Below are 22089 nucleotides of genomic sequence, written 5' to 3' on the forward strand. Positions count from 1 at the left end.
CAGGCCTCCCTCTTCTCCCTGCATCTCTATCTTGCAATCCTCCCTTCTTACAGAACATTTCTTCTTGCATGTTCTGCCTCTTAAATCTAAACATGCGAACCGGCATCCATCAGCTTTCTGTTTCCTAGCATTAGTGTCTTCTCCAGAGAATTAGTTTTACAGTGCTAATCCTTAATTTCCAGGCCTCCCTCTTCTCCCTGCATCTCTATCCTGCAGCTCTCCCTTCTTACAGAACATTTCTTCTTGCATGTTCTGCCCCTTAAATCTAAACATGCGAACCGGCATCCATCAGCTTTCTGTTTCCTAGCATTAGTGACTTCTCCAGAGAATTAGTTTTACAGTGCTAATCCTTAATTTCCAGGCCTCCCTCTTCTCCCTGCATCTCTATCCTGCAATTCTATCTTCTTACAGGACATTTCTTCTTGCATGTTCTGCCTCTTAAATCTAAACATGCGAACCGGCATCCATCAGCTTTCCGTTTCCTAGCATTAGTGTCTTCTCCAGAGAATTAGTTTTACAGTGCTAATCCTTAATTTCCAGGCCTCCCTCTTCTCCCTGCATCTCTATCTTGCAATCCTCCCTTCTTACAGAACATTTCTTCTTGCATGTTCTGCCTCTTAAATCTAAACATGCGAACCGGCATCCATCAGCTTTCTGTTTCCTAGCATTAGTGTCTTCTCCAGAGAATTAGTTTTACAGTGCTAATCCTTAATTTCCAGGCCTCCCTCTTCTCCCTGCATCTCTATCCTGCAGCTCTCCGTTCTTACAGAACATTTCTTCTTGCATGTTCTGCCTCTTAAATCTAAACATGCGAACCGGCATCCATCAGCTTTCTGTTTCCTAGCATTAGTGACTTCTCCAGAGAATTAGTTTTACAGTGCTAATCCTTAATTTCCAGGCCTCCCTCTTCTCCCTGCATCTCTATCCTGCAATTCTATCTTCTTACAGGACATTTCTTCTTGCATGTTCTGCCTCTTAAATCTAAACATGCGAACTGGCATCCATCAGCTTTCTGTTTCCTAGCATTAGTGTCTTCTCCAGAGAATTAGTTTTACAGTGCTAATCCTTAATTTCCAGGCCTCCCTCTTCTCCCTGCATCTCTATCCTGCAGCTCTCCGTTCTTACAGAACATTTCTTCGTGCATGTTCTGCCTCTGAAATCTAAACATGTAAACCGGCATCCATCAGCTTTCTGTTTCCACCATCCCAAATCTTATTAACCTGTCAGCCCACTCTATCACTTATTTACTTAGACACATCCTCAGCAGCTAGGCATATATATTTAGGCAGTTGTGCATTCAATTTTTGATCTTAATTACTCTCTTTGTAAACATTTTTGATTCTGTCTCTCGCATTAGAGCATGGGCTTGTTGTGGGAAAGGAATGTGTCACATATTTCCTTCCCAAGCATCAGAATAAAGAAAGTCTCTTCTCTGTATTTTAGTTACCTCAGATGTAAAATGGGGATTGAGACTGTGGGTCCATGTGGTACATGGACTCCCTCCAACCTGACTACCCATTCATTCATTCAATTGTATTTATTGAGCAGTTACTGTGTGCAGAGCACTGTACTAACCGCTTGGGAAGTACAAGTTGGCAACATAGAGACGGTCCCTACCCAACAGCGGGCTCACAGTCTAGAAATCTTTCCCAGCACTTAGTACAGTACAGATAAGTTAATGCTTAACAAAATATCATAAACTACTAAGCGCTGGGGTGGCTATAATACAATCAGATCCCACCTGGGGCACACAGTCTAAGTAGGACAGAGAACACCTATTGAATCTCCATTATACAGATGTGGGAACTGAGGCATGGAGATGTTAAGTGACTTGCCCAAGGTCACACAGCAGACATTAGAACCCAAGTCCATCTGACTCCCAGGCTCTTGCTGTATCCACTAGACAGTGCTGCTTCATCATCATCATCATCAATCGTATTTATTGAGCGCTTACTGTGTGCAGAGCACTGTACTAAGCGCTTGGGAAGTACAAGTTGGCAACATATAGATCATAACATAAAGTTATTTATTTAACTTGTACATATCTATTCCATTTATTTTATTTTGTTAGTATGTTTGATTTTGTTCTCTGTCTCCCCCTTTTAGACTGTGAGCCCACTGGTGGGCAGGGACTGTCTCTCTATGTTGCCAACTTGTACTTCCCAAGTGCTTAGTACAGTGCTCTGCACACAGTAAGTGCTCAATAAATACGATTGATGATGATGATATAGAGACAGTCCCTACCCAACAGTGGACTCACAGTCTAAAAGGGGGAGACAGAGAACAAAACCAAGCATACTAACAAAATAAAATAAATAGAATAGATATGTACAGGTAAAATAAATAAATAAATAGAGTAATAAATATGCTGCTTCTCCAGCATACCTTAGATATCTCCTGAAAGTCATCAGTGACATTTCACTTGGATTTGCACTCTTTATTTACCCCTTCCTCAATGTCTGTAATCCCCCTCTAGACTGTAAGCAGGGAATGTCTCTACCAAATATGTTATCAAGGCATGGTCAGATATTCCAGTGCTTGGCACGTAATAAGTGCTTAGCAAATACCATCATTATTATTATTATTCATGAGTTTCAAAGTCTGTTGTCCCTGCCACATTCCACCCATTGGCTGACACTGGCCTTATGGTGGCAGTGGGTTGAATACTCTCAGCCCTGATTTGAGGAACTGGGGTCTGACCCCCAATTCCAAAACTCCTGACATCAAAAGGGGACAACGGGACGCTCTGGCGAGAAAAGGTTGGTTGCCCAGGTGCACCCTTTTCTCAGCTCTTGCTGACTCAAACCCTCAAACATCACCTCCTTTAAATCTATTCTATTTAAAAGTCATCTTCCTCCATTTCATTTTGATCACAACCCTTCCCTTCTCTGAATCCGGCAATGGCTCCCAGTTGCCACTCATGAAGGAAAACTTTTGGTTATGTTCTTTAAAACCATCCCTTTCTTGGTTTTCCCTTAAATAACTTAAATCTTTATCAGACTTGACTTCCAGTCGTTTCTTTGGACCGGGTTCTTCAAAGTCAAACTACAGACAGAATAACCAATTTTGAGTTCAGAGGTAAATTTGTGCTTCTCCTGTTTGAAGTCATCTTTTAAGAAGCAGCAGTATGGTCCAGTGGAGAGAACATGGGACTGAGAGTCAGAGGATGTGGGTTTTAATTTTGAGTCCATTGTTTGACTTCGGGCAAGTCACTTCAGTTTTGAGCCTGTTTCCTCATCTATAAACTGGGGATTCACTACCTTCCTATTTAGGCTTATGAGCCTCATTTGGGACAGGAACTGTGTCTGACCTGATATTATATGCTTATCCCAGCACTTAGTATAGTGTTTGGCTCGTATTAAGCTCCTAACAAATACCACAATTATTTTAAACTATTTTATGGGGTTTGTAATTTGTCACATTTTCTCACTGTTACCATGGGATAGCCTGATCATCTTGTAACCTCCCCGGCGCTTAGAACAGTGCTTTGCACATAGTAAGTGCTTAATAAATGCCATCATTATTATTATTATTATTATTATTAATTAACTCTTGTTAAGGGTCCCTAGTCTCATAGATCTGACATTTTCATTATTGTGTCCAAGTACTTTCAAGAAACACACACGTACACATATACACACCCACACCTCTCCCCTCAAAGTTGGGTATTATTTCTAATTTATTTAAACTTCAGAATAAGGTTCATTTCTCCTAGATTTTTAACAGTTTTTAGAGTAGCTCCAGAAGCAAATCTGAACAGCAAGTCGTCTCTCATAGGCGGCTCTCTGACTTAATAAACTATTATTTGCCTGCTTCAAAATTCCATATCCCTTTTATCTCCTTAGAAAAAGCCCATCCTCTCACCTCAGTATCTACCTAGTTACTTAACAAATTAGGGGTGAGAAAAATTCCTCTTCCTGCTGGGACAAAAAAGAAGCCTCCCCTGCAGGCCTTACATGCCCTATTCTGACCTTGGTGACTCTACAGTGTCACATAGGGCTATCAGTCATTCAGTCAGTAGTTTATTTTAGACATGTATGTGTCAGGGAATTAAGCAATTAAGAAGTACAGTAGAATCAGAATAAATGCTCCCTACTCGAGAAGCTTTCCTGAAATGGTCCTTCTGGGGCATATATTTTTTTAAATGGTGTCTGAGTGTATGAGGCACTTCTCTGTGCCTGTTACCTCATTTGTAAAATGGGGATTAAGGCATTGAGCCCCGTGTGGGATGTGGACGGTGTCCAACCTGACTGACTTGTATCTACTCCAACACTTAGTACAATGCAGGTAGTAAGTGCTTAACAAATACCATAAAAGAAGAGTTGCTTAAACCAATTACTTTAAACACTACTGTCATGGCTTAAGTCAGCTGGGATTGGGAAGTGTTATCCCTAGCTTTAGGGTAGTCCTCTATGGTCCTGCAGTATCTCCGTATACTTTTTTTTTAAATGGTATTGTTAAAGCACTTACTGTGTGTCAAATATTGTTCTAAGTGCTAGGGAAGGTACAAGTTAATTAGGCCAGACACATTCCCTGCCCTGTGTGGGGCTAATGGTCCAAGTAGAAGGGATTACGGGTATCCCCATTTTACACTTGAGGAAACTGAGGAAGTTAAGTGACTTATTCCCTGCCCTGTATGGGGCTAACAGTCCAAGTAGAAGGGATCACGGGTATCCCCATTTTACACTTGAGGAAACTGAGGAAGTTAAGTGATTTATTCCCTGCCCTGTATGGGGCTAACGGTCCAAGTAGAAGGGATTACGGGTATCCCCATTTTACACTTGAGGAAACTGAGGAAGTTAAGCGACTTTTCAAGGTCACCCTGCGAGCAGTTGACAGAGCTTGAATTAGAACCCAAGTCCTTCTCCCAGGTCCGTGCTCTCTTCTTTAGGCTATGCTGCTGCTTGTTGAATGAGAGACTAAACTTGTGGGCAGGAAATGTGGCTCCCAAGCACTTAGTACAGTGCTCTGTGCAAAGTAAGAACTCAATAAATAGTTATTTGATCGATCCTCATTGAACTTTCCGGTCTTAGGATCTGCTCATTTCATTACTCCTCACTGCATCATTCAAAAGTTAAAGCCCTATTCTCTGGACCCTCAGCAATCTGGACTTTGTGCAGTTTCAACCCTCTACTTCCTCCCTTTGCCCTCTCCACTTTTGTCAAAAAAAGACAAGCTTTGATCTGGAGGAAAAAAACGTGTAATATTTTCATTTCTACCCCAATGGCAAGGAGATACTCAGAGGCAGCAGGGGGGAGCCGTGGGAAGAAAGGGTTGACTGCAGTCGCCCCAGGCAGATTGAAAGAGGCAGAGAAAAGGGGGAGACCACTAGGATGGGGACGCTAAGCTTAATGTGCACCTAGCGAAAGCCGGGCACAAATTAGCCAAACAAGTAAAAACATCTTGCCAAACTCTAGTAAAACGGCATCTTAAAAAAATCTAATTCAGACTGAAGTCACCATGCTCCTTCTCCTTCCCTCCTGACTTGAGCATTCAAGCGCTTGTATCTACCCCCGCGCAGAGAACCATCATTACAAGGAGAGGAGCTAAATACCATTTTTAGGTTACCTCCATTCTTATGGTTCTCCTATTTTAATTCAAAACTTATTAACGTTAATATGCTAGGTGTATGAATTAGGTGCTTCAGATTTGTAAAAGCAGCTAAAGATATGTGACTTCAAGTTATTTCAGAATAATATGGGGTCAGACTGTGCACTGGAAACTTCAAAATAACGATGCACTAACGATGACCTATCAGACTGCCACGGACTCATTCATTCATTTGTATTTATTTAGCACTTACTGTGTGCAGAGCACCTAATTCATACACCCTAGCATATTAATGTTAATAAGTTTTGAATTAAAATAGGAGAACCACAAGAATGGAGGGAACCTACAAATGGTATTTAGCTCCGCTCCTTGTAATGATGGTTCTCTGCGCTGGGTAGATACAAGCTAATCAGGTTGGACAATGTCCCTGTCCCACGTGAACTCACTGTCTTCATTCCCATTTTGTAGATGAGATAACTGAGGCACAGAGAAGTTAAGTGACCTGCCCAAGGTTACACAGCAGACAAGTGGCCTGTGGTCTGTCCACTAGACTGTGCTGCACTTTCCAAGCCAGATAAAGCATTTGGGCAACCAGTTTTTGAGGATTTCTTGGGAAGTGAAGGCTGGCTTTCTCCTAAAGTATATCCCTTAGGATGAGAAAATCAGAGAAATCCTGTGGATTTTCCTTTACTCGAATTCTGAGTTTCTTTTCCCTTGGAATTTCTATATTTACCATTTCAGCACTATGTTTTTCAAGCTTTTTTTTGTGATTGTACTAGTCCTATAATTCGTGGCTCACCTGTGTCCTTTGTTCCACCCACTTCCTACTCCTTACTTGCCTAATCTTTATTATCTAATCAATCAATCGTATTTATTGAGCGCTTACTGTGTGCAGAGCACTGTACTAAGCGCTTGGGAAGTACAAGTTGGCAACATATAGAGACAGTCCCTACCCAGCAGTGGGCTCACAGTCTATCTAGCTTCTAGGGATGTTGTGAAGGAAAAACTGACAGGATTTGGTTTGATTTGGAGGCAGAGGTTGGTTAAATAGATTGCAAAGCATGGCCTAGTGGAAAGAGCACAGGCCCGGGTTCTAATCCCGACTCCACCGCTTCTCTGCCATGACTTTGGGCAAATCACTTCTCTGTGGTTCAGTTTCCTTATCTACAAAATGGGGATTCAATACCTGTTCTCCCAACTAAAACGATAAGCCCCACGTGGGACCCGATCGTCTTATATCCACCACAGCGCTTAGTACAACTTTTCTGTTGCTTGCAGAGTATGCGAGCTGGAATTTGGGCTGCAGCAGCTTCTCTGTGCGGTCGCGGCCTGAGTCAGTGGCTCTAGTGGCCCCTCGGTCCATTAGGCCCTGTACGGTTGGGAGACGGTCAAACTGCCCGGTGCTGTCTAATCAATCAATCAATCAATCAATCGTATTTATTGAGCGCTTACTGTGTGCAGAGCACTGTACTAAGCGCTTGGGAAGTACAAGTTGGCAGCGTATAGAGACGGTCCCTACCCAACAGTGGGCTCACAGTCTAGAAGGGGGAGACAGAGAACAAAACCAAACATATTAACAAAATAAAATAAATAGAACAAATATGTACAAGTAAAATAAATAAATAGAGTAATAAATATGTACAAACATATATACATATATACAGGTGCTGTGGGGAAGGGAAGGAGGTAAGGCGGGAGGGATGGAGAGAAGTTTACAGAGGAGCTGCATCTGAATCTTGTCTCCCCCTTTTAGACTGTGAGCCCACTGTTGGGTAGGGACTGTCTCTATATGTTGCCAATTTGTACTTCCCAAGTGCTTAGTACAGTGCTCTGCACATAGTAAGCGCTCAATAAATACGATTGATGATGATGAATCCACCCTGACCCAGACTGCAGACATAGAGGATGACAAAGGTTGCAGAGCTAGAGGAAGATTGATGCTGTGGCAGCTAAATAAGAGTTAGTTGGCCCTTAATGGAACAGAAGGCAAATAGGGATAGGTTCGGGGAGGAATTTTTGCTGAGATTTGTGCCGCCATCACCGGCTCTGCAGCCCCCTCAAACGTCCCTGAATTTTCCAACTTTTGTGTGGAGAAACACTGGGTTAAAGGAACTGGTATTCTCTTCAGTCTGGAGAAGAGAAAATAAGCAATCTAGCAATCAAAGTGGGCTTTGGAAGGCCAAATGACTTGACTTAGATTAGCATATTTTGGACGCATAATTAGGAGGACTGATTCTCTGGAGAAGACACTAACGCTAGGAAAAGTCCAGGGAAAATGAGGAAGTGGCAGACCAGCAGCTAGATGGGTAGAGACTATAACGACAATAACAAAAGAACCATTAGAAAGGTTGCGGATTATGGCAGAGGACAGAACGTTCTGAAGAAAGAGTATCCATGGAATCGCTATGGATCGGAAATGGCACAATAATAATAATAATAATAACAATAATAATAATAATAATAATATAATGGTCCCCATGAGTAATGACCTGAGGACACTATGGGAAATGGATTTGAATTGCAACTGCAAGATTTACTTAATTTTGTAAGGGAATGAAATGCCCAAAGATGTCAAACCTTATTTCCAGGTGCTTTTTTCAGAAATAGGATTCTCATCCACCTGGGATGGCTCAAGTCTGGCTCTACTGCCTCTCTGAAGTCGGTCAATCAACCAGTGGTGTTATGAGCACTTAGTGCGCAGAGCACTGGAGAAAACACTTGGGAGAGTACACTGCAGTAGAGTTGGTAGATACAAACCCTGCCACCGAGGAGCTTACAGTCTATAGGGGAAGCCAGGGAAACGGACGCAATGACCTCATAGGTGTATTTCTGTCCCACAATTATAGGATTCTAATTTTGGATTTTTCATGAGTGCAGTATTGCCAGTTAGTGTATGTGATTCTGTTTCATTCGATTGGTGAATCTAATTCCATCTTATGCTATTTTATTTTTAGGTGTCACTCATAATATAGCTTTGCTGAGAGAAGTGATAATCCACTCACGCTTTGTTCAAGGGGATATCAACACTAAATTTCTTTCTGATGTGTATCCTGATGGTTTTAAAGGTTTGTATGCATTAAAATATTTCTAAATGGGAATGGTATTTCTAAATTTGATTTTGATTGTATGACACATGAAGTTTTTCATTTCAGAAATTAGCAATGGTATTAATCCATGTTAAGCTGGCTTGATTAAAATGCATATAATGCTTCCATATTTAAATTGCACTGATGTTTAAAATGCTGAAGATAAAATGGGGTCCTAGGTGATACATTTGTATGTCTTTGAAAAGTTAAGAATGGTGCAAACAGACCAGCTGAGGCAGGAGCAGGGAAGAGAACGAACTAGTCTCCGCCCCTTCTCAGCTTCCATGACTAGCAGTTGGAAGTAGAAGTGTGTGGAATTCCTTGGTTCAGTGGGTCTGCTTTGTTGTTATTTTGAAGCTTCTTTCAGGTGCATTTATTCCCCAGGCATTTGGCATTCGGCCCCTTGGATGGTTTGGATTCCCCTTGGTGATACATTGGTTTTATCACTAGTGAAAGTTTGGAATTTATCAAGTGATGAGCAGGCCCATACTTGTTGCCACGCATAGGCCCAGAAACATGAAGCACCTTCAGGTATCGCTGTTGGACAACCTTGTAATAATATGGTATCACTACTTAAATCTTGGCTGCTTTCAGGGAGACTATTCCTCTTTTGAAAGCATAATACAGCGCTGATGATTACAAGCTGATGTTTAGCACATTCCTTATATTTAGTACATTTACTGAGCAGGAGGAGTTAGCTTTCCACACTCGTGGTTTGGTGATTTTTCTCCTTTTCAGCATCACAGCTGACACATGAAATCTCCCATGACAACCAGCTTGCCACAGATTGGTACCTCTGTGATGAGTCTAGATTGTGATAGAATCTCTTTCCCTTCATTGCCGCCAGTCATAAGTGAAGTGTTTGCAATGATGATAGAATAGTGCTTCCATTTGGGAGCTAGGCTTGGGTCGTTATGCACTCCGTTGCCGGGTTTGGAAGGCTTGGAGCAATCATTTGGTTGTACAATCTTCTACTGTGAACCTTCCCTCAAAAACTTCACAACTTTGAGGTTTGTGAATTCTTGCTCTCTAGGTAATAAAGTATATTCGTTTGTCCTCCTGGTTTGATACCAACCTAAACTCCCCCATGGTGGTTTAATGAGAGTAATCAATCAATCAATGGCATTTGAGTGCTGTACTAAGTGCTTAGGAGTCTACCACACAGTGAAATTAGCAGACACGTTCCCTACCTATAATGAGGTTACAGTCTCTGCAGTCAATGATTATAGCCCTCTAGACTGTAAGATCGCTGTGAACAGGAAAAGCATCTATCAACTCTCATTGTATCTCCCAAGCGCTTAGTACAGTGCTCCACACGCAGCAGATGTTCAGTTGTTGAAAAAAGTCACTTCTGAGATGGTTTACTCCAAGATCTAATGCAAATGCCCAAGAGCTTGGGGTCGAATTCTCGTTGCAGAGGGATCAGGATTTGATTCTTGTTTTGTTCGTATTTTTGCATTTTGGGCCAGTATATCAATCAGGAGTATTTATTGGGTTGCAGAGCATATGGAGTTCTCAATACAGGGTGCATTGCCATTCTTGGAAGTGTAGTTTCTTGGGAAGGCCTTGGAAAAATGCAGACAACTCTTCAGGTCCGGTTCATACTCACGGTAGTCATTAGCCTTTGCATAGTTTACCATGATTTGACTTTTACAATTAGTTGCCCTTCAGGTTCAAAGGAACCATCTTACCCGTGCTTCCCATGGCCTCAACCTCCCTTTTGTCTAGGGTATTGGAAGTTATGTCATGTCCTCGTCTAGGAAAGTGGGTATTGGCCATTATTTCTATATGCAAAAATACTGGAGTATGTTTTTCAGATTATCCTCATCAAGGAAAGTGGGTATTGGCCATTATTTCTATATGCAAAATACTGGAGTATGTTTTTTCAGATTACTACTTATGATCATCTTGATGCATTCCGGTGCATATACTTCATCTTTCGAGTAAGGCACTTAGGGGGATATTATTGAACAGATCAAAACAGGAGCAGGAACACTTCAGATCCTCATGCATTCCAGTCGACGTGTAGATTTTCCTGAGCCTCTGATTTTAGGAACAAATAAAAGTGGTAAAAGTCTGTGTGCTTTTCTGAAGTAAAGAAACCAGGTAGAACTTTGTACCTAGTCAAATGAAAAATTCAGTATGGTTCTTGTTTCCAGGGTTTTGTAGCGAGGCAGAGAAATACCTAGTTCTAATTGAGGAAATCTGCCATTTTGAAAAGGTAATGGACTGAAATAAATACTGCATATTTTGATGTACTCCATTGTACAGATGGTTCTTTACCAGTGCGAACCACAAGTCATAGAGTGACATTTTACTAATGAAAACAAGATGCTTCATCAGTTACATTTTCCTACCCCTGTCACATTGTTTTTAACATAGAATCTAGTGTTAACAGTAGGGCTGTTTTGTATGAAAACACTATTTAAAACAGGATGGTAAACGTATGCCATGCTTTTTAATTAATAAAGATCTGGACTCTGGTTACTTGATTATATAGCATCGTTACTGATTTTGATTGAATATGTAGTATGTGAATTTAGAAAGTAGTGAGAGAGATTTGGTCATTGCTAAGAATTTGATGCTTTTTTGGTGACGATTGTTAAGCCCTTGCAATGTGTCAGACACTGTTCTAAAGCGCTGTGTTAGGTACAAGTTAATTAGGTTGGATACAGTCCCTGTCTGACTCATGGTCTAAGCAGGAGGGAGAACATGTATTTAACCACCTCCCTCCTAGACTGTGAGCCTGTTGTTGAGTAGGGACCGTCTCTATATGTTGCCGACTTGTACTTCCCAAGTGCTTAGTACTCTGCACACAGTAAGCGCTCAATAAATACGATTGAATGAATGAGTGAATGAACCCCCATTTTACAGTGAAGGAAACCGGGGCACAGTTAAGCGACTTCCCCAAGGTCACACAGCAAGCAATCGATCCTTGTATAACTTGCTTGTTTCATGTTGAGATACTTATATGATGCTTCTCATTATTATTCTGTTTTTTTGTCCAGGGCACAAGTTGACAGAAACAGAAAGAAAGCACCTATTGGCTACAGCATCTTCTTTATATGTGGCTGCGCAGTTAAGAGCCCAGCAATTTGTGGGTAATTCAAGGTAGGCCATCACAGGTATTCAGATGTGCTGAATTGTCTGGGAGAGAAACTTCATAGCTTTATATGTAGATTAAATTGTTTCCTTGCCGCTTCCTTTTATAATTCATTCCTCTTTTAATACGAGAAAACCTACCGTTAAATGTTGCTTTTTTAAAATGGTATTTGTTGAGCTCTTACTCTCAATCAATCAGTAGTATTACTGAGTGCTTACTATGTGTAAAGCACTGTACGAAGCACTTGGGAGAGTACAATACAATAGAATTAGGAGGAATAATGAACTAACAGTCTGGAGTCTATGTTCCAGATGGTGAAACTATTCTGTTAATACTTGATCAGATATTGAATGCAAGTTTTCCACGTGTTTGCCTGATGCAGTCCCAACACTTTGTGGTCACATAAATACTTGGATACGGAGTAAAAGCGCTTAGTACAGTGCTCTGCACACAGTAAGCGCTCAATAAATACGATTGATGATAAAAGGAAAAAAATGGGGTCAGGGCTGGAAAGGTAGATTTGGGCAACATTGGTGCAGAGTTGTGGTATTTATTGAGTACTTACTGTGTGCAGTGCACAATTGTAAACATTTGGAAGAGATCATTGCATTAGATTTTAGACTAATCAATCAATCAATCGTATTTATTGAGCGCTTACTGTGTGCAGAGCACTGTACTAAGCGCTTGGGAAGCACAAGTTGGCAACCTATAGAGACAGTCCCTACCCAACAGTGGGCTCACAGTCTAGAAGGGGGAGACAGAGAACAAAACCAAACATATTAACAAAATAAAATAAATAGAATAGATATGTACAAGTAAAATAAATAGAGTAATAAACATGTACAGACGTATATACATATATACAGGTGAGACTAAGCTCACTGTGGGCTGGGAATGTGTCTGTTATATTCTGCTCTCTTAAGAGCTTAGTTCAGTGCTCTGCACATAGTAAGTGCTTGATAAATATGATTAATTGATTGCAGTTGGTACATATCATCCCAGAAGGAGTTCACAGCCTAGAGGGGAAGAAATACATTAAGAACCTCTTAAAGCGCCTCATGATTATAACAAAATGAATGTCTACAATAACCTGCAATGGGGCATTGTAATATATCACAATAATTCCCCCTCTCCATCCCCCCCCATCTTACCTCCTTCCCTACTGCACCTGTATATATGTATATATGTTTGTACATATGTGTTACTCTATTTATTTATTTATTTATTTATTTTACTTGTACATATCTATTCTATTTATTTTATTTTGTTAGTATGTTTGGCTTTGTTCTCTGTCTCCCCCTTTTAGACTGTGAGCCCACTGTTGGGTAGGGACTGTCTCTATATGTTGCCAACTTGTACTTCCCAAGCGCTTAGTACAGTGCTCTGCACACAGTAAGCGCTCAATAAATACAATTGATGATGATGATATCAATAAGTGCTTGATGACTATTCTGCTTCTTTCTGTCTGGTCCATCCTTTACCCGTATCAGTATTGCCAACCCAATCTAAAGGAGGTATGGAGAAATTGGAAGTCGGTCAAAAAGTACAAAGATGGTAACAAACTGGTTTGGAAAAATTAACCCAGAAAGTAATTGGAGTTGGAGTGAGGGAGGAACGGACATCTTTTAAAGCTGCAGTGGTAATGCCCCGGCCTCGACCTGCTCTTTCGTGCTCTGCTTCTTAGTATACGTTCCTAGAATGCTGTCTCATCTCTCTGGGCGAGCGGGCCATTTTCCCAGGATGTCTATCTGATTGGCAACAGTTACCGCTCCGCAACCTTGTAGGGTAGCCTTGCTGTGGGTTGCTTATACGTAGCCCCCTCGTACCGGTTAGTCCTCCCCGTGTTCCCAAGATGTAGCTATAAGCAACTGATAGTAAGCTTATAGTCTGCGGTGGCTATATAAACCCCCTTCATAGCATCGTGGGGTTGTGGTGTGCTGTTCGGAGCCCTGCTGCCATCCAGGGCCGGTCTGTGAGTATACTTCCCCCAAATAAACCTCTATAACTCAGCAAACTGGCGTGGTCTGCCGCCTCCTTGGAAATTCCTGGGTCGTCCTGTTATGCAGCGACGGCCCGAACCAAATCAAACGGGGAAATTTGTTTTAGTCACTAATATGACTCCCGATTCTAATTTGATGCGGTCAAAAATTTGTAGGTGGAGTCTGAACACTGATTAAAAAAAAATAGGATTATTTTGGCTGTCATGTTTTGGAGTGATGAACCAGTTGGAAATATTTATTTTAATTACATTCTTTCAGGCACTGGATCAAATCTTTATCATAATTTGATTTTCCTTTTTATTATTCTTAATAATAATAATGGTATTTATTAAGTGCTTTCTATGTGCCAGGCACCATTCTAAGCGCTGGGGTAGATACAAGTAATCAGGTTGGAGACAGCCCTGTCCCATGAGGGGCTCACAGTCTCCATTCCCATTTTACAGATGAGGAAACTGAGGCACAGAGAAGTGAAGTGACTTGCCCAAGGTCACACAGCAGACAAGTGGCAGAGCCGGGATTTGAACCCACGACCTCTGACTCCTGAGCCCGTTCTCTCGCCTTTAATATTTTTAGGCTCCTGCCCTCCAATTTTTTTAGGATGCCTGTTGCTTCCCCTCTTGCCCTTCTCACAAAAGACTTCCTAGATCCGTATTTTAATGGAATTCTTGAAAGCCGGCCTGCTAAAGGACCTACTATTAGTCCCCTTCATACATTCATTCATTCATTCAATCGTATTTATTGAGCACTTACTGTGTGCAGAGCACTGTACTAAGCGCTTGGGAAGTACAAGTTGGTAACATATAGTGACAGTCCCTACCCAATAGCGGGCTTGCAGTCTAGAAGGGGGAGACAGACAACAGAACAACACATATCTCGCCTGTCCCGCCATCGACCCCCGGCCCACGTCATCCCCCGGGCCTGGAATGCCCTCCCTCTGCCCATCCGCCAAGCTAGCTCTCTTCTTCCCTTCAAGGCCCTGCTGAGAGCTCACCTCCTCCAGGAGGCCTTCCCAGACTGAGCCCCTTCCTTCCTCTCCCCCTCGTCCCCCTCTCCATCCCCCCATCTTACCTCCTTCCCTTCCCCACAGCACCTGCATATATGTATATATGTTTGTACATATTTATTACTCTATTTATTTTTTTATTTATTTTACTTGTACATATCTATTCTATGTGTTTTATTTTGTTAGTATGTTTGGTTTTGTTTTCTGTCTCCCCCTTTTAGACTGTGAGCCCACTGTTGGGTAGGAACTGTCTCTATATGTTGCCAATTTGTACTTCCCAAGCACTTAGTACAGTGCTCTGCACATAGTAAGCGCTCAATAAATACGATTGATGATGATGATATTAACAAAATAAAATAAATAGAATAGTAAATATGTACAAGTAAAATAGAGTAATAAATCTGTACAAACATAAATCTACAGTTCCAACCCCTCAATTTATCAATTTGGCTGAAGACAAATGATTAAGTAACTTACTCCAGGAAGGCCTGATGGCTCTTGGTATTGAGACAATCATCTCCCAATAGAAGGCAGGCCAAAAGACTTGTAGGGATCCTAAAATAAAGTTCAAACTTAATCAATGTCATGTACTGTCCCATAGGGACAGTAATTCATTTGCTAAAAATCGTGAAGATCAGTGTACGCGCCAAAGTTTGGCCGTTGAAATAGATATTGCCTGTACTCCCCACATCTCCAAAACTAGATGGCCTAGTGGAAAGAACACGGGTCTGCCAGTTGTCTACGGTGTTACCTTGGGCAAGTCACTTAACTTCTCTATGTCTCAGTTTCTTCAACTGTAAAATGGGGATTCAATGCCTGTTCTTCCTCCTAGTTAGACTGAGCCACCCCAATGTGGAATAGGGACTGTGTCCAAACTGATTAACTTGTGTCTACCCCTTTGCTTAGAAGAGGGCTATGAGCTTGTTGTGGGCAGGGACTACATCTGTTTATTGTTCTGTTGTACTCTCCCAAGGGCTTAGTACTCCATTCTATCAATCAATCAATCAATCAGTCAATCGTATTTATTGAGCGCTTACTGTGTGCAGAGCACTGTACTAAGCGCTTGGGAAGTACAAGTTGGCAACCTGTAGAGACGGTCCCTACCCAACAGCGGGCTCACAGTCTAGAAGGGGGAGACAGACAACAAAACAAAACATATTAACAAAATAAAATAAATAGAATAAATATGTACAAATAAAACAGAGTAATAGTCATATTTCATAAATGCCATATAATCTTAGTCATATTTTTGAGCACTTACTGTATGTAAAGCACTGTACTAAGCGATTGGGAGAGTAAAATACAGCATCAAACAGACACAGTCCCTGCCCATAACGAGCTCACAATCTAGAGCAATCTGGAGCTCAGGCCTGGGAGACAGAAAGTCTTGGGTTCTAATCCCAGCTCTGCCAGTTGCCTGCTGTGTGACCTTGGGGAAGTCACTTCACTTCTCAGTGCCTCAGTTCCCTCATCTGTAAAATAGGCATTGAGACTGTGAGCCCCACGTGGGACAGGGACTGTGTCCAACTCGATTTGCTTGTAGCCACTCCAGTGCCTACTACAGTGCCTGGCACAAAGTAAGTGCTTAGCAAATACCATCATTATCATTGGAGGGGGAGACAGACATGAATATACTTAAGTGCTCAATAAATACTATTGAATGAATGAATGACATTATAGTAGCTTTCCTTTTGGATAACTCCCCCTTTTAGACTGTGAGCCCACTGTTGGGTAGGGACTCTCTCTATATGTTGCCAATTTGTACTTCCCAAGCGCTTAGTACAGTGCTTTGCACATAGTAAGCGCTCAATAAATACGATTGATGATGATGATGATGATAACTTGAGGGAAAAATCATTTTAGCCGAATTGTTTTGGCTAAACAGGTGCAGCTCATTCAGTCTTGAGCCCCTGAGAAGTCCCCTGCTCTCTAGGTGTTATTGAGGTGTAATTAGGCAAATCCTTAAAAAAAAAAATAAGAGGTCTATCCCTTTGGAGAGATTTAATGCCTGTACTGTAGTAGAGATTTACATTAGTCAGTAATAGCCTCAGTGTTTTAAGAGAGAGAAAACCTATTAGCTGTGATCTACATTAACACAAAGCCTCTCAGCCTTTTTATCCGTGCGCATTTGGATATCCACAATATTCTTTTGGTTATACAGCCTCCGTAGTGGGGTTTCATGCTGTTGAAAGTACCAGTGAAAATTCAGCAAGGGGCAGGCAGATAAGTATGGCAAGAATTGCTACTCTGATCAACTGAGCATAGAAAAACAGGTTAATTCTGATGCCCAGCACTCTCCTAGGAGTAGGATATTCATCTGTGAGGTTCGTGAGACTGTCCCAGGAAATGTCTCTCAGGGACTCTGGGTGCAGAAAGAGCACAAACTTGTTATTGTGGGCCTTTTCTTTAGGAGGCATCACTGCCTATTTGATTTTATTTTTCCTGGCACGCTTGCATGGTCAGTTGGACTTATTTACCTGGTTTATAATGGCGTCGGCTTGTGTTGGAGCTTGTGTTACTCTATGTATTTTATTTGTACATATTCATTCTATTTATTTTATTTTGTTAATGTGTTTTGTTTTGTTCTTTGTCTCCCCCTTCTAGACTGTGAGCCCAATGTTGGGTAGGGACTGTCTCTGTATGTTGCCAACTTGGACTTCCCAAGCGCTTAGTACAGTGCTCTGCACACAGTAAGCGCTCAATAAATATGATTGAATGAATGAATGGAGCATTTATTATTCCCTGACACCTGGGTTCTTGAGACCCTATAGCATGCTGTATAGAGGGGTGGTGGGAAAGTCTGGGGTTAGCCAATGGGTGACATTTCTGCATCCTCAAACATCTTCTTGACTGTGAACCCGCTGTTGGGTAGGGACCGTCTCTATATTTTGCCAACTTGTACTTCCCAAGCGCTTCGTACAGTGCTCTGCACACAGTAAGCGCTCAGTAAATATGATTGAATAAATCTTCAAACAGAAGCAGTGTGACTTAGTGGCAAGAGCCCAGGCTTGGGAGTCAGAGGTCGTGGGTTCTAATCCCGGCTCTGCCACTTGTCTGCTCTGTGACCGTGGGTAACTCACTTCACTTCTCTGTGCCTCAGCGGATCTGTAAAATGGGGATTAAGACGCGGGACAACCTAATTACGTTGTATCTACCCCAGTGCTTAGAACAGTTCTTGGCACATGGTAAGCGCTTAACAAATACCATTATTATTGTTATCTCTGCCGTACCACAGTTGTAATTGCATCTATCCCTCCAGCGTGGTTGTCTTTTACTCCAGTATAATAATAATAATGATGGCATTTATTAAGCTTACTATGTGCAAAGCACTGTTCTAAGCACTGAGAAGGTTACAGAGTGATCAGGTTGTCCCACGGGGGGCTCACAGTCTTCATCCCCATTTGACAGATGAGGTAACTGAAGCACAGAGAAGTGAAGTGACTTGCCAAAAGTCACACAGCTGACAATTGGCGGACCTGGGATTTGAACCCATGACCTCTGACTCCAAAGCCCGGGCTCTTGCCACTGAGCCACGCTGCTTCTCCAGTATGTTCAGTTTCGGGTCCCTCTCCCCGACTTCACTGAGAGGCAGACATTTTTGAAAGGCTCATGGGAGAACGGTGTTGATAATACCACATGGCTCAGTGGAAAGAGCACGGGCTTTGGAGTCAGAGGTCATGGGTTCAAATTCTGGCTCCGCCACTTGTCAGCTGTGTGACTTTGGGCAAGTTACTTGAGTTCTCTGTGCCTGAGTTCCCTCATCTGTAAAATGGGGATGAAGACTGTGGACAACCTGATCACTCTGTATCTTCCCCGGCGCTTAGAACAGTGCTTTGCACATAGTAAGCGCTTAACAAATGTCATTATTATTATAATAACAGGGTAAGAAGAAAAGACTGTGGGAATAGTTACTGGAATTATTTAGCTTCAAAAAGCAAAGGCTAGTGGATGCCCTGAATCGATCAATGGTATTTATTGAATGTTTACCATGTGCAGGGTACTGGGGGAGTACAATACAAGAGAATTAGCAATCATGTTCTCGGCCAAAAATGACCTTCCAGTTTGCAAATGAATACCAAACTGTATTATACTGATAGTTCTCTAGCTCCATGGAGGCTAAAAGTGGAGGAAGTGGATTAATTATATTTATCATGAGAAATTTGTAAGGTTGGAAGGAGTGTTTCCTGATGGTGACAATTCTTTGAATTTTAAGAATTGCTCTCCAAGTGAGGGTGTGAAATATTTTTCTTAACAGTGTTTGAAAAGAGGATAGATGTCTGTTGTTTTCATTGAGGCCTTTTGTGATGACAGGGAGATGGAATAGGTGAACTTCAGAGATCTCTTCATCACCACGACCATAAGGGTGTTTCCTTTAGAGTTCAAATAGGTTGTTCCAAGTGAAGACTTGAAGGATCCTTTTTTCCTCTGGTTCCAGAGGAAGCATAACTCCTGAGTTGCTTTTCCTCAGCCAGATTTTTTAAGAATGGTGTTGGTACAGTGCTCCGCACACAGTAAGCGCTCAATAAATAAATTGAATGAATGAATGATGAAGTAATTTTAAACCCAATTCTTGGTTATAAGAGTGAAGTATTAATGATCACATCTTTGTAAATTCCTAAATCACAACCTAGTCCAAGTTTTATGATTTTGTCAATTCAAATGGCCAAATATTTAGCACGAGGTGTGAAATATATTTTGGAGCAGGAGTAGAACAACTTGAGAAGGAGTGTGGCTAAATGGAAAGGGCATAGGCCTGGGAGTGAGAGGACTTGGGTTCGAATCCCAGCTCCATTCATTTATTCATTCAGTCGTATTTATTGAGCGCTTACTGTGTGCAGAGCACTGTACTAAGTGCTTGGGAAGTACTAATTGGCGACATATAGAGATGGTTCCTACCCAACAACGGGTTCACAGTCTATCTGCGTGACCTTGGATGAGTAACTTTAATCATATTTATTTGGCACTTACAGTGTGCCAAGCACTGCACCAAGTGCTTGGGAGAGTTCAGTATGACAACAAACAGATACATTCCCCACCCACAACGAGCTCACAGTCTAGAGGGGGAGACAGGCAGTAAAATACATAAATAAATTACAGATCTAGACTGAGAGGGCGGATGAATGAAGGGAGCAAGTCAGGGTGACGCAGAAGGGAGTGGGAAAAGAGGAGAAGGAGGGCTTAATCAGGGAAGGCTTCTTGGAGGAGGTGTGCCTTCAATAAGGCTTTGAAGTGGGGGAGAGCAATTATCTGTCTGATATGAGGAGGGAGGGTGTCTCAGGCCAGAGGCAGGATGTTGGGAGATGGATATGGAGAATGTGGGATGTGGGCGAGAGCTCAGCAGACAAGTGGCGGAGCCGGGATTTGAACCCACGACCTCTGACTCCCGAGCCCGTTCTCTTGCCTTTAATAGTTTTAGGCTCCTGCCCTCCAATTTTTTTAGTATGCCCGTTGCTTCCCCTCTTGCCTTTCTCACAAAAGACTTCCTAGATCCTTATCTTAATGGAATTTTTGAAAGCCGGCCTGCTAAAGAACCTACTATTAGTCCCCTTAGTCAATGTCATGTACTGTCCCATAGGGTAATTCATTTGCTAAAAATCGTGAAGATCAGTGGACGCTCCAAAGTTTGGACATTGAAATAGATGTTGCCTGTACTCCCCTGATATCTGTCTGATATGAGGAGGGAGGGCGTCTCAGGCCAGAGGCAGGATGTTGTGAGATGGATATGGAGAATGTGGGATGTGGGCGAGAGGTCGGTGGTGTTATAGGCGAAACCGAGGTACAGTGAAAAGGTTAGTATTAGTGGAACAAAGTGTGTGGGCCGGGTTGTACTAGGAGAGTAGCGAGATGAGGTAGGAGGTTGCAAGGTGATTGAGTGCTTTTAAGAAGTCATTTGACTTCTGTGTCTCGGTTACCTCATCTGTAAAATGGGGATTAAGACAGCAAGCTCTATGTGGGACAGAGACTGTGTCCAACCAGATTATCTCGTATCTACCCCAGCACTTAGTACAGTGCTTGGTACAAGTAAGCGCTTAACAAATACCATTTTAACGAAACCAAACCAAAAACCTCCACTGGAAGCCTACTACTTAGTTGTAGCTTGGTTCCCTCCCTTCTCATAATAGGGTTTGTGGCAGTTGAGTGAGTTGGGCAGCCCCACTGCCACCAGCAGTGTTGGCAAAATGGTGTTGTTGCCGTTTGGACCAGAGAGGATGAAGGGCAGATTCTCTGCGGGAGCCGGGGGTCCCTGGCATTTTGAGTAGGAACCCTAAAACCCCTGGGGCAGCCAGGTTTTCCCTCCAGGAGCTCTGTCCTTTTTAAGGGATAGAGAAGGAGAGTTCAGAGACTCATTTTAGAGGTGACCTTTGCACTCTGAATTAATTTTCAACCTAATATTCGATTGAATATTTTTCCAGAAACATCTGGGGAACTTCAGTCAATGAAATGGTCACTGTGCTTCGGCTCCCGTGACTGGGGTTTTAAATGGGGCAGATCATTTTCCGTCATGTCCGTCTTACACAGGTTACCTAAAGCCGACGACTAGCATAACTACAACTTTATGCACCCTGAAACTGCCCGCTAGTTTTCGGATCATTTCCTGGGGCAGCTGGAATGATTTAAAATAATAATTAGCTAATAGAAATTGGAGGCCATGCAGGTCGATTGCTAATGTGATTATTTAAACTGTGATCCACAGATAATGTGGGCACATATTTCCTTCAGGAAGCAGCAAAGAATGATTAATGGTCGTTTCATTGTTCTGCTGTAGCTTATTTTGCATTGAATTTTCCCTATTTATTCAGTGGGTCCAGTTTATTGTGAAACTGGTGCCACCCACAGCTGCCGTACAGATTTACAGCCCTGTTTAAAGTCTGAGGTTTTCTTGATAAAGTATGATCTTATTTCAAGTGGAAACATATTTTGGCTAATGGGAATCCAGCTTATTTTATGCCTGTTTGATGTAGAGGCCTCTGGGACCAAGGTCTCATGTAGTTCGGCTGAATCTTCACATTTTGGCTTCGATCTTGTTTTCATTATTAGCTTGGGAACGGAGGACGAGAGTGAGTCTCCAGGTGTGGCTTCATCGTGCTATCTCATGGGTCTACTAATGTAATGTTTATCCTTCTAAACCCAATTGCCTGCAGCACTTCCTATGTGTTGCTTGGGTTGGCTCCTAAGCCTGTTTTCCTAATTTTTATATGGGCTCTGCTCTTTCATCATTTATGACTTGGAAAAAAACCAGTGAAGCCACATTCCCATAATACCTGCATATTAAAAGAATGGAAATGTGTTTTTGAAAAAGAAAAGAGCACATCTTGCCAGAAACACCAAAAATTTCAGTGGAGTTAC

General features: G+C 42.1%; 1 protein-coding gene across 1 annotated transcript in view; it reads left to right on the forward strand.

Annotated features, from left to right (window-relative positions):
• The window catches only part of PCCA (propionyl-CoA carboxylase subunit alpha), a 334301-nt gene that overhangs the window by 132722 nt on the left and 179490 nt on the right, over positions 1–22089 (forward strand). Inside the window, exons 15-16 of the mRNA XM_038759418.1 lie at positions 8505–8615; positions 11645–11747. Coding sequence (XP_038615346.1) covers positions 8505–8615; positions 11645–11747 — 214 coding nt within the window. The remainder of the gene's footprint in view (positions 1–8504; positions 8616–11644; positions 11748–22089) is intronic.

The sequence above is a fragment of the Tachyglossus aculeatus genome, chromosome 17, assembly GCF_015852505.1.
Source record: "Tachyglossus aculeatus isolate mTacAcu1 chromosome 17, mTacAcu1.pri, whole genome shotgun sequence".
NCBI lineage: Eukaryota > Metazoa > Chordata > Mammalia > Monotremata > Tachyglossidae > Tachyglossus > Tachyglossus aculeatus.